Source organism: Elgaria multicarinata, chromosome 2 (assembly GCF_023053635.1).
Source record: "Elgaria multicarinata webbii isolate HBS135686 ecotype San Diego chromosome 2, rElgMul1.1.pri, whole genome shotgun sequence".
Classification (NCBI taxonomy): Eukaryota; Metazoa; Chordata; class Lepidosauria; order Squamata; family Anguidae; genus Elgaria; species Elgaria multicarinata.
Window position 1 is genome coordinate 97711966 of NC_086172.1, and position 17541 is coordinate 97729506.

Sequence of the window (17541 nt, forward strand, 5' to 3'; positions counted from 1 at the left end):
AATAGCAGTTTGTGAAACAAGATTTTGTAATATTAACTGGTCCTACTGAAATACGTGTTGTAATCCTACATAAACATTTTAGGGCCTTACTTGAGAGCCAGATCTACAAGCATTGGCACATCTAGATGGGCCAAAGCTACTATTTTTATGCACCAAAATTAGGAATATAAACATTTTTCACACTGAAAACCAATCCTCTATGGCTGGAAACAGGAGGACTGAAGCATGTAAACGTAGGCTCCTTCCAGACAGGCGGCTCCTTGCACTAATAAGTCATTGTTCTTCCATTGAAAGCTACAAGAAGAATTGCAATTGACTCTCCATGCTACTAGAGGTTATTGTACTTTTCCTCAATGTTCATTCTAGTATGTTTTTAGGGAGTTTTTAACAATGTATACTGTGTTTTTATTAATATTTTATGTATTTTATACTTGCAGTTGTTCCCCGCCTTGATCAGAATGGAGAGGCGGGTTAGAAATATTATTATTATTAGCCACACCAGCAGTTCATAAGGTCCAGGTGACTGTGGAGAAACAAAAGAAAACTGCGTGATTCTTTTAAAAATGAATCAATTGTTTATTCAGTGTTAGGTGCTTATTCAGTTATTGCCGATTACTACCACTAAAATATCAAAAACCAAAGTGTTTAATGTTTGGGTTGCACTGGAAATGTTTATTAGCAGTGTTTAATTGGGTAGGTACCAACATCAATAAAACCTTTAGAATGGCAATGACCAGAAAAGTGTTTCTTGCCCCCTTTATTTTAAAAGTTAGCATTATAGCACAGTAACACTTTCATTTAAGCTGTATTAAATGAAATCCTTGGCAATCCTACTTTGAACAGATGTTTCCCATGTTCAAATTGCTGTAGCCATTATTCTCCACTAGTTCTAGACTGAGGCTGAGTTTGGATGACACGCTAATCAACTGGTGTGTGTGTGTGTAAAAGGGACAGAATGGGAAACAACAGTTGATTAGCGTGTCATCCAAACTCAGCCTGAATCTTCACATCTGACTAATCTCTCTTGTAAATTTATTAGACAATTCAAACACAGAATGGAAATAAGCTGTATTAATTACAGTGTATTATCCAGACTGTCCTACAATCTCATACCATCCATCATTTCACGGAAAAAATAGGAATACTCTGGTGTACTTTTAACACTTCTGTCCAAATTAGGATCACTGATTTTAAAAAGTATGATTAGGATTTGTCACACCTCTTTCTAAACCAGGGAGCCTGTGACCCTCCAGATGTTGCTATAGTCCAATTTCCATCATCCTTGACCATTGTCTGTAAGTTGGGGCTGATGGGACTTGGAGTCCAACAACACCTGGAGAACTATGGTTCACCACCCCTGCTCTAAAGAAAAAGAAGCCAAGGGGAAGAGGAAGCCCCGCCAGAAGTTCCTAGGCAGGTTTATTTTCCTTTGGCCAGGCTGCCTTCAATTTTTTTTAAAAAAAGAGTCCTTCAGCAAGTTATAGAATGCAATAGTTAGACTTCAAAGAGGCCACATTTTTAAAACCATCCTGATTTCAAAAGCTGCCCACATTTGGTAAAGTAGCACTTCAGGAAGTAGGCTAGTTAAACCTTTCTCCCTGGTGAGCTAATTTACTACATTCAGGTAAATGTTCTTTTTTCCTCCTTTTAACATAGGGGAATGTGTATAAAAACGTAAGTGCCATGCTGGATCAGACTCAGGGTCCATTTAATACAGGACTGTCACAGTAGCCAACCACCTGCCGACCAGGGACCAACAAAACAGGACACAGTGCAACAGCAGCCTCCCACCCATGTTCCCCAGCAATTGGTGCACACAGGCTTACTGCCAGACACTGGAGGTTGCACATAACCACCAGGGCTAGTAGCCATTGATAGCCTTCACCTCCAGGAATTTATCCAACCTCCTTTTAAAGCCATCCAAATTGGTGGCCATCACTACATCTTGTGATAGTGAGTTCCATAATTTAACTATGCACTGTGTGAAGAAGTACTTCCTTTTATTTGTCCTGGATCTCCCATCAACCAACTTCATGGGATGTCCCCTGGTTCTAGTATTTTGAGAAAGGGAGAAAAATGTCTCCTTATCCATTCTCCACACCATGCATAATTTTGCATACCTCTATCATGTCTCACCTTAGCCTCCTTTTAAACCCTCCCTCATAGGGGAGATGCTCCAGTCCCTTTTAGTTGCCATGCTCTGCACTTTTCCCCTCTCTATATTTGTTTTAGGTGTGGTGTACGCATCTGTGTGTGTCTGAAGTGTTCCAGAATTCTACCTCTTCGTTTTGCCTAACGCGAGAACCGACTTTCTGAGGCGACTATTATTGCGGAAGACGAGAACTTCCCGGGTTGGTTCCCCCACCCCGTGGCGGACTGCCCCCTGCAGGAGGAGAGTGGAGGCGGCAGAGCAGCAAAGACCGGGAAAGCCGGGGGGGGCGAGGTGGAGGGAGGAAGAGGAACCGCAGCGCGGCGGGGCGGTTCTCTTGTTCTCCCCGCCCCCTTGTGAGCACTTCCGAGGTCGAAACCCAAAGGCGGCTGCGCGGAGCTGGAGGACCGTAGCTGTTGCTGAGGGATCACTGCGGAGGGTTCCCGGCGGGAGCGGAGACGAGGCGTCTGGCGAAGTCGCTCGCTTGAGGCGGTGGCAACAACACCAGCACCATGTCTCGGGGCTCGATCGAGATCCCCCTCCGGGACACTGACGAGGTGGGTGCTTGTGGGGGGTGGGGGGATGGCTTGAGTCGCTGGCTTCGCTTTCCCCTTCTCCGTCTGTTCCCTGTTGCCTTCGAGGGAGCCCCGAGTAGTTTTGAGAGAGGGAAGGCGGCTCCATCCGCCTTTCCTCGGAGGAGCTTGAGGAAATCCTCCTTGAATTGTCGGGCTGGTATGGAGTAGCCCGATATAACTACCCCTCCTCTACTGCAGCCTTCCCCAAACCGGCGCTCTCCAGATGTTTGGACTACCACTCCCAGTGTTCCTTACCACTGGCCATGCTGGCTGGGGCTGATGGGAGTTGAAGTCCAAAACATGTGGAGAGCAGGCGAACTGGGGAAGGCTGTCTTAGACACCTGCTGCCCCCCAGATGCGTCGGACAGCAACTCCCAGCAGCCCTGGAAGTTGTAGTCCAACACATCTGGAAGGCTTCTCTAATGCTTCTTAAATACTCGTTGCCAGCATTAAGGCTTGGATTTTCCATACCAGCTATAATTTTCATCAATTAACTCACCCTGGCCACTCTCTTTAACGACTTATCCATATGCATGGATCTTGATTCTGTGCTTTTAATACTAACTGTATTCCTTCATGAGTGTACACAGAGAATAGGATGCTGCTGACTACGTATTCTTTTGCGTCTCTGCACTCATTTCCCAGGGTCCACAAATCTGTCCATGGACCTGGGAGTTGGAGTGCATATGGAAAATGATGCTCCTGTTTGTTTATTTCGCTTCTATACCGCCCAATGGCCAAAGCTCCTAGTAGCTGCTCCTGTAGCTCTGCATTTAAAATCTTTTCTTTAGAATTGCTACTCTGCATGCAAATGTGCATCCAAAGAAGATTGCTGTTTTGCTATTTCTATGCTTACCTTTGAGCCACTTCATATAAGACAAAAGGGCCAACAAGTGAACTTCTGTGTAGAAAAGTACATATTCTGTATGTGATCCATCACATGTGAGGGATGCAAAAGTGTAATATTTTTCTAATTGTTTACATCTAGGAAAGTAATCTTGTATGAGGTGACTTTTATTTATTAATTACATTTATTTATTAAATTTATATACTGCCCCATAGCTGAAGCGCTCTGGGCGGTTTACAAAAGCCCTTCCTTGAGTTGAAGGACTTCACATCCCTTCTTTAATCATGTTAGTCAAGGGAGACAGAAAGCATCTTCAAGGAATATCTAGTATGAAGTACCCTGAAATGTAAAGACTTATTTTAAGATACTTGACTTGTAGTATGTACCTTAATAGTTCATAAAGTTTGTCTACAGTGGGTTATAGATATTTACATGATCAATTTTTTTTAGGTCATTGAACTTGACTTTGATCAGTTACCGGAGGGGGATGAAGTTATAAGCATTCTGAAACAAGAACATACTCAGCTGCACATATGGATTGCACTAGCGGTCAGTATATTGCCAGTTCATTGTATTTTATTTATTTGTTTCATTTATATCCTACTTTTCTCCCATCAAGGAACTAAGGTAGGGTACAAAAGGTTTCCAGGGAATCTCCCATTGAAACTCTGAGCAGACCCAGAGGAGACAGCGCAACCCCATGCATGTTACTTAGAAGTAATTACCTCTGAGTTCAATGGTACTTACTCTCTTGTCTAGTATTGAGCAGGAGACTGGACTAGATGACATCCAAGGTCCCTGCCAACTCCATATTTCTATGATTATAGCTTGAATCTTGAAATGGGTGCATGGGCTGTCATGACAACAATTGTTATAGATTACACTTGTGATTTGTGTGTGTGTGTAATTTAGTTTTGATGTGATTGCTTCTGTTTCCTCTTCCACAGTCTCCACATTTATGTTATTGTGCCCTGAACGACATAGCCATCCATGGATCCCTTATGTGGGGGAAGGACTCCACTTACTTCAGTAGAGGGAGCTGATCCATGCAGACAAACAAATGCATGTGATTCACTGGCCAGTTGTGTTAGAATCCCCCAATGTAGTGATATAGTAGTGTAAGTGATCAGTGAATTCTTCTGTTCCCTTTAAGATTTTACAGATCACATAATTGCTTCTTGTAATTGTTTTTATTAATTGTAGTTATTGCTGACTGTACAATGTTTTTCTTTAAATCAAGGGGGTAGAACCTCTGACCTGCAGGCCTAATCTGGCAAAGGGAGCACCCTAATCCAGCCCAGAAAGCCTCTTGGGAGTTCTTGCAGGAAGTGTGGCTTATGCTCCTGAAGGAATCCTCTCAGAGGGCATCCCCTGCTGTTATTTTGGATTGCAAATCAGGGATAATCAGAGATTCCCCTTCTAGCAAAACTGCTCTTTCCAGCTCTGGTGAATCCCATCCCCCTGCATCCCCCTTTGTTGTCTTAGATCTCAGATCAGAGATAACAGTGGGGGTTCTGCTACTGGTGGTTGAGTCCAGCCCACTTTCATCTCCTGCTATTATCTCTGATCTGAAATGTGGAGTGGTGGGACTCGCCGCCTAAACCCACTGTTACCTGAGATCAAAAATAGCAATGGGGACACAGGGCAGCCTGACCACAGGAAAAACAGGGGTGATGTCAGGGGCTGAACCCATGTCTTCTGACATCATCCAGCCCACAGCAGACCTGGGGAGCAGAATCCGGCCCCTCACAGGAAAACAATTGTGCAACCCTCCTTTAAATCATTGTAGTAAATTCTGTAGCTCATGGTGTTCTCGTGTTTGCATTTTTAATTTACCTTGAATAAAACAGATACTGTGTTGATATTCTTTATCTAGTATCAGCCATTAAGCAGGCAAATGGTTTCCTAGTAGTGTAATGTTAAACGTATTACAAATGATTTTGCATTCTCTTTTTCTAGTTGGAATATTACAAACAAGGCAAAACAGAAGATTTTGTGAAACTCCTAGAGGCTGCTCGTATAGATGGAAACCTGGACTATAGAGACCATGAAAAAGATCAGATGACTTGCTTAGATACCTTAGCAGCCTACTATGTGCAGCAGGCACGGAAAGAAAAGAATAAAGACAACAAGAAAGAGCTTATTACACAAGCTACTCTGCTGTATACTATGGCTGACAAAATAATCATGTATGATCAGGTAAGAACAAATCAACTTCTCGTGAAAATATCCTATATTTATGCTTGCTTTACAACATCGTTGAACCCAAAATCTAGTTGGGGCATTGAAATCCTGTCTGTATCTTGCATGGAGGTGGTATATTTTTTTTCTTGCCTGTGTCTCATTTTCTTAAAAAAAGATCATTTGCTCAATTCAAGTGATGTTATATGCAGCTGAGTGAAGCTTGCAAATAATTGTAGCTGAACAGGCCGTCATATTGGGATCCAAAGTCACATAACATATGCAGAACCCTGTCACTGGATGTCGTTTGCTTAAATCCTTGCAACAGCCTGTGGCATACCTTTCACAGCAAATCTGCAAGCAGAGATCTGTTTCTGCTTATGTATTGTTGCTGCTGGAATAAGGTTAATATTGCTGAGGGAAAGATAGCCACTAACGGCATTTTACCAGCTTTTTAAACATCAAGACAAAATTAGCTCCCTTTTCATCAGGCATAATACGTGTTTGGCTAAATTTACTAAAGTCATTTTTCTAACAATATATTCATATTCTAGTTTTGTGTAATTAGTGGTACTCCTTATTTATTTATTTTTATAAAGCACGTACAGCTATTAGGTGCTATAGAGCAGTCTTTCCTGGTGCCCTCCCAGTGTTTTGGACTACAACTCCCATCTTCCAAGACTGTTGGCTATCTTTGCCGGGGTGATGGGAAGTGTAGTGCAGCACATCTGGAGGGCACCAGGTTGTGGATGGCTGTTGTACAACAACTAAAAATAAGAAATGCTTTGCCCATAGGCCTCCAATGTGTTCAGAGACGCGAGAGGGACTGTGGGGAAAAGTCCAGGTTAAAAGAGAGGCGTGCAGGGGGTGGGGGGCTGTAGTTCCATGGTAGAGTATATGCATCTGCATGCAAGAGCTTCTGCATGGGTCAGACTCTGGCATATCCAGGTAGGTCTGGAAAAGCTCCTGCCTCAAACCCTGGAATCCCCCGGCTGGCCAATGTAGACCATGTTCAGCTAGATGGACCAATGAAAGGCAGCTTGCTATGTTCCTGTTACACCAATAGAGGAGAAGAGTTGGATGTCAGGTGGACAGGCATTCTGGTGGTGGAGAAAAAGGAAGTATGCTGGAAATAAAGATTGGCATCAATAAAGTGAAGGAAAGAAGACGAGAGAGCTACTTTCATTAGGTTTTGAGCTCCTACTTTGGCCATTTTACCATAGGTGTTCCATAAGCATATCAGTTGTAGACTAAGATTTATGATTAGTGGATTCCTTTGTTTCTTTGGTGATTTTGATGTATTTTGTATGTTTTTATTTTTGTTGCTTTTATTTTGTTAACTTTATTTCAAAATAAAATATTTCATCATAAAAATAAGGAAAAAGAAGAAATGGAGATAGCTGCAGAGGAACAAGACTGGGGTGGGGGTGGGATATGTAGTAATGGCATAATTCTTAAAGTTTAATGAATTGGAGAAATGTGTGAATTTGCTATTAGTGATTTTGTTGTGATAAATTAATGTAAAGAAGTTCAGCATCAATAGACAGTAGAGTCGGGCAGAACAAAATTAGTATTTTTTGGTGTGATTTTTCCTTTTTTTAAAAAATGTTTAAGAAAATTCACATTTCTTTCTTCCTTTTCTAGAACCACTTATTGGGAAGAGCCTGTTTCTGTCTTCTGGAGGGTGATAAAATGGATCAGGCTGATGCACAGTTTCATTTTGTGCTCAACCAGTCTCCAAATAATATTCCAGCCCTTCTTGGTAAGACTGTTATGAAACTTTTTTTGGGGATTCTCCTCTCCTCCCACTCCACCCCGCTGTGCTGGTTTTTAACTTTAGTCCCAACATACATTAGGGACCATCTCCTTTTGTTCTATGAGATCCATTGAGGGCACAATGAGATTCTTCCCCTTGGTATCGCATGTCCTCCTACTGCAGGTTTGTCAAAGTAAACCTGAGCACTTTTGAGAAGTATCCAACCAATATTTGGCTAGGTAACTGGGCTCAGGGCTAAGTTCATTGCTTGAATTTCAAGGGGAACAGAGAAGGCCGTGTCCTACTACTTACCTTTTATGGTAGCTTTCTCAGCTATAGATTTTAGAAGGCAATTGGTGGGGGGGAGGGCACAGTTTGACTAAAATTGGAAATGGGGGTGAGTTGTGGATTTCATTTAAGAACCTTGTGCCTTTCACCCTATAGTTCAAGCATTATCCTGTTGCTGACATTTTATTCTCGTTGATGAGGGGAGGGGTATAGGTATTTTTAGGTTATTGGAAGTTGGTATGTTCATTCAAATGTCTGAATGAATATGCTGATAAATAAATATCCTGCTGTATCCATCAAGATGATAAGATGTATACATGTTACATGTGTATCTGATATCTGTCATCATTTCCTCTTCCTGTAAAATCTCCCCTCCCCTATCTCATAACATTTCTAGATAGTTTTAAGGTGATAAATGTACAGCTGCTGGGGAGGGAAGAATAGAGGAAAGGATGGTTCCATGCTCAATCTTTTGGCTGTGTTTTGTCTCTTGTATAGGAGTATTTCCTTGTACCGCTCCATTAATAAAAACAGATTTTGGAAATAAGTCTCCTTTCTGACACCTACTCTGCATTTTTACTACAGGAAGGCCTGTAGTAGCCAGGCTGGATGGAAATGATACAAAGTAGCTGGTGGAAATGGACACTTGTATCTGTTTTTCATTCTGAATGTTGCACTGTTACATTATTCTTCCTCCCTAAATACTTTTACTTGGGGCTTATATTCATTGAAGTTGAATGAGCTTCTTTCATAATAAATGTTCTTCAGATCACACTCGTTACACTGGGAATACTTGCTACTTGAGCAGCATCACTCTTTTTTAAATATATATATAACTTTGTACTCCTTAATATGTTTGCAGCTGACTCATGACATTTCAGTAGACATTTATCAATTTTCATTGTTCTTGTCTAATAGGTAAAGCATGTATTTCATTCAACAAGAAAGATTATAGAGGTGCCCTTGCCTACTACAAAAAAGCACTGCGAACCAACCCAGGCTGCCCAGGTAAAAAAGCGTAACGTCTTTTTAATTAAATTCAATTTTTGGACCATTGGGACCAAAAATGATGCCCATTCAGGTAGTCTGAATATTAATATGCTTTTTAAAGTTAGTCTGCTGTGACCTTTGTCTTATTCTAAATGTCAAGAATATTTTAATTAAAGAGTATTTTAATTAAAGAAACTATTTTAATTAAAGTCAGTTTAGTCTTGTTGGAGTCAAAGTAAGATGAAGATGCTGCTTATAGAGTGCAAGCTCTGGAAATGCACATCCTCTGGAAGTGGAACAGAAAGTAAGTGCAGACTTATACCTGCTTTATAGTGTGCTATCGAAGTGCACTGATGACTGTTGGGAAACAATCCACATTCCATATACTGCTTTCATAGTGTTATTTCCTGCTTTTTATTTCACATCCGTAATGTTTCAACACTAGGTTTAGATCTGGCCCAAGTAAGAACTTTGGTCCATCTAGGCCAATACAGTTTGCTCCTACTGGCAATAGATCTTTAGACAGGAGTCTTTCATAGCCTTGCTACTTAAAATCTTTTTTCACTAGAGATGCAAGACATTGAACCTGGGGTCTAAAAACATAAGATGACCCCTGCTGAATGAAAGGTCCATCTAGCTCTTTGAGATGCCTCTAGGAATCCCACAAGCAGGGTCCATTCCCCTTCTTTGCTTTCCCAGCAGCAGATATTCAGTGTCATGTGGCCTCTGAATGTGGAGGTTCCATATACATATTATAACTAGGAGCCAGTGATATAGATCTGCCCTCCATGACTTTCTGCACACAAGATGTATACTCTGCCATTTAGCTATGCCTTTGCCTAGTAGATCTTTTACTCATGTTCAGAAGATAATGCTTTTGTGTTCTCATCTGGCTCAGATACTAATCCAACACAGAGGAAAAAAAATTGTGCCTTGTTAATCTTGCTTCTCTTCTTAAGGCAGCTTTATGAGCTCAGAAGCTCATTTACGAGACTAAGCTCAGAAAACTTTGCCGAGATCTCCGTAATTTTAATTAGAATTTAGGGATGTCTCATCTAGTTAAGAGCACTGTGTTCTCTGGAGTAGCTGGTCATCCAGCATCTGCTGATGGAACTTGCAGAGCAAGATAATGACCTCCCTTTCTTGCTGTTCTCATTTGTATTTTGAAGTCAATGATATTCCTGAATGCTTCTACTTCTTTTAAAAAGGAATTCATGAGCCTGGTCATCACAACATCTTAAAGAAATAAGGATAACTACTAATCCCTACTTATTTGATCATAAGCTTGTCGGGGAGAAGTGTTACAAATCTGAAACTATTGCAGAGCGCCTTATACACATTAAGTGGTTCTTGAAATAGGAAATTATGAACCTGCATTTCTTAAATAGTGGTAGAAGTGTAAATGGGAAAGTTCTAAACCTTGGAACTGTTTGCTGTTTTCCCCCATTAGCTGAAGTTCGGCTGGGCATGGGCCATTGCTTTGTAAAACTGAACAAGCTGGAGAAAGCTCGCTTGGCATTCAGCAGAGCACTGGAACTCAATTCCAAATGTGTGGGGGCTTTAGTTGGATTGGCTGTTCTGGAACTCAATAATAAAGAGGTGGGTTTGATCTGAAATGGTAATATCTGAATACTGTGCTTCATTGATAGTCTTTTATGCAGTCATGGAAATTATGCCAGTTGAAATAAAAAGCTCACCATTTAAACACTTTAATATATAATTTTCTCTGATATTGAGTAGTAATGGAATGATTGAAAAGTTACTTTAAAATGGAGCTGGTGTATGCAAGATAAAGCCCATTGGCCATATTCAGTTTACCAGCACATGCTCAGTCTGCTACAGCCGTGCCACCGTGCTGACTCACCCTCGGCCATTTCTTCCCCACAGGAACATGTCAAGACTTTTTTTGGCATATGGGCCTTACGTTGCATAGACCTAAAACAGTGCTAAATTAAATCAGTGAGCTCATGCACTCCACCCTGTCCCCTTCTTCAGTGTGGTGATGAGGAGGAGGTTGGAGTTTTCTGCTTTCATTTTAGATGAACTGCAGTTCACTGTGTTGTCTGTGTCCTAAACTGTGGTTAATCTCAATTATGTTTGTTGAAACAAGCCAACTTAAACCATAGTTTAAGAAGCTTGTTTCAAGCATAGTTAAGATTAGCAGCAGTTTGTCCAGGTTTGGCGAATGCGGCAATCTGCAGTTAACCTAAAACAGAAGCCAACGCTTTCATCGCTGCTGCAATGGACGGGGAGCTTATGAGCCCAAGGCTTGCTAAGGCTCATTCTTTGAATCTGAAAGAGTCCACTGGCAGCCTTGAAACTATTGCAAGACTCCTGTGATGCTTGTCTATCACCCATCATTTGGAATATTCATGGTTATAAGCAGTATATCTTAACTGACATGGAGCTGAAGTGCAGTTATTGTTTCTTTTTTTGGAAAGAGGCTAAAAAAGGCCTAAGAAGGGTCTGCTGTTATTCTTGGCTCTAAAGGTACATTCTTCATATTCACTGGCTTCTTAATAAAAAATGTATTCCTATAATTCATAATATCACTAATGTGCCTTTATTATAATCTCAGTTATCTTCACAGCATAGCTGTTGTTTACTCTTTTTTATAGATAGGGATCTCAGATTGAGATACTTAAGGTCACCCGGCTACACGGCTAGTTGAGATTGGATGCCCTGTAAGACTGCGTGATTCTTAAACTGAACTTAACAGAATAGCTCTTAAAAATTATAGTAATAGAACAGTTAGAAAGGAAATGTTAGAAAGGAAATGTTAGAAATGGAATGAGCTCCCCAGAGAGGTCCGCCTGGCGCCTACACTGTACTCCTTTCGTCGCCAGCTGAAGACCTTTTTATTCACTCAGTATTTTAACACTTAATTTTAACTTAAATTTAAATTATACTGTTTTAACTCTGTATTTTAACCTTATATCAATTTTGCTGCGTGGTTTTATCCTGGTTGTGCTTTTTATATTGTATTTTGTATTTGTATTTTTAACTTGTTGGTTGTTTTATGATGATTTTAATTTTTGTGAACCGCCCAGAGAGCTTCGGCTATTGGGCGGTATAAAAATGTAATAAATAAATAATAAATAAATAAATAAATGTAAATTTAAACATAGATCAAAACTTCTGTCAATGTTGCTTTCAGGCCGATTCCATAAAAAATGGTGTCCAGTTGCTTTCTAGAGCATACACAATTGATCCTAGTAACCCAATGGTGTTAAATCACTTGGCCAACCACTTCTTCTTCAAAAAGGTAAGACAACTGCGGAATGTGTGTGTTATGCTGCTAGCTGAACATTTTACATTATTTCATACAGATCAGGCTTTGCAGTTGGATGGCCTGCCTAAGATTTGTGGCAATACTAATGGAGACATGTTTCTGAAGTTCAGATTTATTTTAAGAACAAGAACAACTATTCCTCAGTGTGTGTGTGTTTAAAAGGAGCTGCCCTGGATTACTTAAAGCAATTTCTTATTTATTAATTATTGTAATTTATTAAAAAATAATCCTTGCATTCCAGTTGGGGTCAATTCATACTAGTAACAGTGCTGCTGCAGTCCTTAAACACACATTCCTCCAGCTTGTGTGTGGAATAGTGGCATGGTAAAAAGTTATAATCCGGAAAGTAGATAGGTGTTTTGGTGGTCTGTAATCACATCTGTTCCCACAATCGTTTCGGCCATGTTGCACACAATTTCTGTATATAAGAACCATATATGGGAATTCGTCCTTTTTCAAACAATGCAAGATGAGGTTTCTAAGTACCTAAGTGTTCCAGACCAAGATTTTGAATACCTTAAGAAAATGAGTATGACAACTTTTATTTTCTTGTTCTAGGATTACGGTAAGGTCCAGCACTTGGCTCTTCATGCTTTCCATAATACAGAGGTTGAGGCGATGCAGGCAGAGAGTTGCTACCAATTAGCCAGGTCTTTTCATGTTCAGGTAAGTTGTGTTTTGAAAGTCTCCCTTTTCTCCTTTGCATTCTTATTTCTGAAAAAGCTTATATAGTGCACATGGGAAATTTTAACTGCCTTTCCTCTCACCCTGCCGCCTTATATTAGGAAGATTATGATCAGGCTTTCCAGTACTACTATCAAGCTACACAGTTTGCTTCCTCTTCTTTTGTGCTACCATTTTTTGGACTGGGACAAATGTACATTTACCGAGGAGACAAAGAAAATGCATCACAGTGTTTTGAAAAGGTTTTGAAAGCCTACCCTAACAATTATGAGACTATGAAAATTCTTGGATCCCTCTATGCTGCTTCAGAAGATCAGGACAAACGAGATATTGCAAAGGTACAGTCAGAAAATATTCTTTAGGCTTGGGCTACAATCCTACAACAATTTACCTGAGAGTAAGCATCATTGAACCTTATAGGGACTTGCTTCTGAGTAGACATATATACAGTGTGCTGACTCGATTAATTCATTATATATTAACCTTTATCTCCTCAACTGTGGTAAATTTGTGAGAGATTTGGAGCCACTGAGGGGAAAAATCCATAAGCTCTAACCGGTCAGCCATTTTCTATGCATTATAGGCAGATAACGGTAGGCATTTTTTTCCTTTTTAAGTAAAAGTGTGATCACACAAGAAGCTCAGATAGATGAATTTACTGGAGTTTGAATAGTTTTCATGCAACATGCTCACTACTTTTCTGTCTACATTTTATTTTTTGTAGTTCGTTACCACTTTTGAAACTTTTATTCACAAGTGAGAACCAACACTAGTTCCTCCTCAGATGCCCACATTGTGCATCTTTTGACCTTATATTTATAGGGCAATGGGAGACTGTCTGTCTTGTGCCAGAAGGTGCCCACTCGTGCAGTGGGGCTTTGTTTCGCCCTGCACCCTCTGGAGCAGGTTTTGGAGAGACACCTGGGACTGCAGTTGGGAGGGGGAATCTATTCCATCATCGGCTTCCTTCCACTGGTTGCTGGATGCACTTGAATTTCCCCCATTATGTACTGTTTAAGAATATGCATGTTTATACAGAAAAAAGTCCTAAACTCCCAGTGTTTCCCAGCCGATAATGCTGGGAATCATAGGCCTATTTCTGTTTGAACATGCATAGGATTATGCCCTTAAAATATAATAATTTCTCAAATAATTGTTCATTGTGATGCAGGCTAACTTCACTACATTGATAGAGACTTATTTTTATGATTTTAATGGCAGTACTTGAGTTCTGTGTATCAGTAAAGTATTAGCTTTGTCAAGGAAAGCCATCTTGTTTTTGAGAAGGGAACATCAGTCACTTTCCCCAACAGGTTAGGAAATGCCAGGTTATGTGCAATTGTGCTTATTTCCAGAATGTACATTTTTAAGATGCTCTGTATTGTTAAGAATGATTAATGTGGCAAATGTCTGTTCATTCTGATGCCTAATAATTTTGTCCTAGTTAACAAGATGGTTTAATGGTGGTAGTTAAATGTCTGTATATCTTGAAACTACTAGCTTTTTTTGAAACTGCCTTAAGTGATTCAAGTGTTGACTTTGTTGAAAAACCTAAAGTAAATTGTAGCTTTAGTGTTTTGTATCTTTTGGCATTGTAAGTGGATATGCATAAATAATGGTTGTATTTTATAGGGTCATTTGAAGAAGGTGACAGAACAGTACCCGGATGATGTAGAAGCCTGGATTGAGCTAGCACAAATCCTAGAGCAGACAGATATACAGGTATAGAGAAGATGTATAAAGTACACTTGTTTGAAGCTGAACAGTTATGCATAGAACTGAACCTCTCCACTCTCTCTTCTGTACCACCTCTGCATTTCACAGGGTGCGCTATCAGCTTATGGTACAGCAACACGCATTCTTCAGGAGAAAGTGCAAGCTGATGTCCCACCAGAGATTTTGAATAACGTGGGTGCACTCCACTTTAGACTTGGGAACTTAGGAGAAGCAAAGGTGTGAACCTCACTATTACCTGCACATGAAGTGTTTATAACTTGACCTTCTATGCATTCTGTATTCAAATAATATCTTATTTTTGTTCACTTTCCCATACTTTCCTTTAGAAATACTTTTTGGCATCTCTGGATCGTGCTAAAGCGGAAGCTGAACATGATGAGCATTACTACAATGCTATCTCAGTGACTACATCCTACAACCTTGCCAGATTGTATGAAGCAATGTGTGAATTTCATGAAGCAGAAAAACTGTATAAAAATATCCTAAGAGAACATCCAAACTATGTTGATTGTAAGAAATCTTGGTGCAGTTCTTTAAATTTTGAATGGTTGCATGTGTGCCTCCCTGTTCTCAAAATATTTTAGATTTTTAGTTTTATTTGCACCATCCTGTGTGTCTGCAAGCACATCAGTATTCATTATTTTATACTTGAAATTGCCTTCACTGGGGCTTTCTATTTTGTAAAGCCTTGTGGCTAAACACCATAAGAAGATAAGGCCTGTAGTCAGAAGTAATTTTCCCACTAACTTTCTCTGCAGTTCATACAACTAGGAGGCCATTCATATACTATCAGTATAATTTCCCTTACTTTAAATTTTGTGTGTGCATAACAAATGTATGAAGTTACTTTATAAGCCTCTGTAGGGGCTTGTACTAGGAAGGCTTATAGAACTTAAGTTACTGTCTGACACTGCATGTCTATATAATGTAGAGATGGGATTTACTTTTGCAGATATTCCTGCATTTCAGTTCAGTGCCAATGAGGAAGATTGCTACTATAACGTGCACTTTGCACTGTCCCTATGTAATTTGAGGATGAAGTATAGGTGACCCTTGCGTTGCCCCTAACAAGCATTTTTTTCCTGCTGTCACTTCTCACAATACTGCCCCACAATATTTTGTATGACACATCTGGCAGTTGGGGGCTTCTCACTGCACAGTTTCATCAGCCCACACTGCTCTTGTCCCAGGCCAGCAGGCCACCAGTGCAGGAAAACACTTGGGTGCAGCAGATGTGCCTTGTCCTGAACACTTACTTAATGACACACTGGTTTCTGGAACTGGGCCTTTGATTATTCAAATTATTTTCCTGTGTCCAGGCTATCTGCGCTTAGGAGCGATGGCTAGAGATAAAGGCAACTTTTATGAAGCTTCTGACTGGTTTAAAGAAGCACTTCAAATCAATCAGGTTAGTAAGAATTTGTCAGCGTTCAACTGATGGTGTTATAGTTCATACTCTTTGTGAATTTTTAAAGTTTTCTATGGAGACTTCACTGATCTTTTTTCTTTTTCTTACTTGCATCAGCATAACCTTATGAATATAAGCTTAATGATATATTGCAGTTCAATCTCCAGATTCTGTTGGAAATGACTGTATCTTGATGGTATATTTTTATGTGACTAGAAGTGATGTTTAAAAAAGCATTATTGGTAACTGTTTTGGAGCTTTCCTCCCTGTATAGATCAGGCAAAGTCATCCCTGTATGGAACAAAATTTCAATAGTTCAGAATTTTAGTAGTTTAATTTATTTGTTGGCCGGGGTACTCATTTGTTCCCTAAACACAGAGGATTGGAAGATCATTAAAAATAAACATTCCGTGTAAATGGCTTGGTTCTTAGTATGTTGGGATATCTATTTCAGGACCATCCAGATGCTTGGTCCTTAATTGGTAATCTTCATTTGGCCAAACAAGAGTGGGGTCCAGGACAGAAGAAATTTGAAAGAATATTGAAGCAACCATCAACTCAGAATGACACTTACTCTATGTTGGCTCTGGGGAATGTGTGGTTGCAGACTCTGCACCAGCCCACCAGGGACAGAGAAAAAGTAAGTGCTGCGTGTGTTTTTACTGTTTTTCTATGGGCACCAGTGCCTATGTATCCTTGGGGATTATGAATACTTGGACCAAATGAGCCCCCTCTGCAACTGAGTTTTGGTGAGCAGGCTTTGCTGTCTGTGCTGCCATTGTTTAAGGACATCAGACAAGCCATGCTGCATCAGACCAAAGGCCTATCTAGTACAGCATTCTTTTCGCACAGTGGCCAACCAGCTGCTTGTGAGAAGCCCACAAGTACAACATGAGTGCACAACACCCTCCTGTCATGTTCTCTAGCAACTGGTGTACATAGGCATACTGCCTCTGATATTGGAGGTAATACATAGCCGTCATGACTTCTAGCCAGTGATAGTTTTATCCTCCATGAATTTGTCTAATCCTTCTTTATAATCCTTCCTGTATAATATTGCCAAGATTCGATCATTTTTGTCTGTCTCTTCTGCCAAGACTCTTGTTCATGCACTGGTTATTTCTCGATTGGACTACTGCAACCTTCTTCTCACTGGCCTTCCTTCTTCTCACATCAGTCCGTTGGTTTCTGTTCACCACTCTGCTGCTAAGATCATCTTCTTGACTCGCCGCTCTGACCATGTAACTCCACTTCTGAAATCTCTTCATTGGCTTCCAATTCACTTCAGAATCCAATATAAACTTCTCCTGTTGATCTTCAAAGCTTTTCACTGTCTAGCTCCTTCCTATCTCTCCTCTCTCATCTCACACTATTGCCCCGCTCGTGCTCTTCGCTCCTCTGATGCCATGTTTCTCGCCTGCCCAAGGGTCTCTACTTCCCTTGCTCGGCTTCGTCCCTTCTCTTCTGCTGCCCCTTACGCCTGGAACGCTCTTCCAGAACATTTGAGAACTACAAGTTCAACCGCAGCTTTTAAAGCTCAGCTAAAAACTTTTCTTTTTCCTAAAGCTTTTAAAACTTGATTTTGTTCTGACTTTATACTGTTAGTTTTACCCTACCCAGTGCCTGTTTGCATT

General features: G+C 40.4%; 1 protein-coding gene across 1 annotated transcript in view; it reads left to right on the forward strand.

Moving 5' to 3' along the window:
- Positions 1–2555: 2555 nt before the first annotated feature.
- CTR9 (CTR9 homolog, Paf1/RNA polymerase II complex component) overlaps positions 2556–17541 on the forward strand; it is a 30028-nt gene continuing 15042 nt past the window's right edge. Inside the window, exons 1-14 of the mRNA XM_063117283.1 lie at positions 2556–2706; positions 4022–4120; positions 5531–5770; positions 7397–7514; positions 8715–8804; positions 10237–10385; positions 11944–12051; positions 12637–12744; positions 12864–13100; positions 14395–14484; positions 14587–14715; positions 14826–15009; positions 15819–15907; positions 16362–16547. Coding sequence (XP_062973353.1) covers positions 2662–2706; positions 4022–4120; positions 5531–5770; positions 7397–7514; positions 8715–8804; positions 10237–10385; positions 11944–12051; positions 12637–12744; positions 12864–13100; positions 14395–14484; positions 14587–14715; positions 14826–15009; positions 15819–15907; positions 16362–16547 — 1872 coding nt within the window. The 5' untranslated portion in view covers positions 2556–2661. The remainder of the gene's footprint in view (positions 2707–4021; positions 4121–5530; positions 5771–7396; positions 7515–8714; positions 8805–10236; positions 10386–11943; positions 12052–12636; positions 12745–12863; positions 13101–14394; positions 14485–14586; positions 14716–14825; positions 15010–15818; positions 15908–16361; positions 16548–17541) is intronic.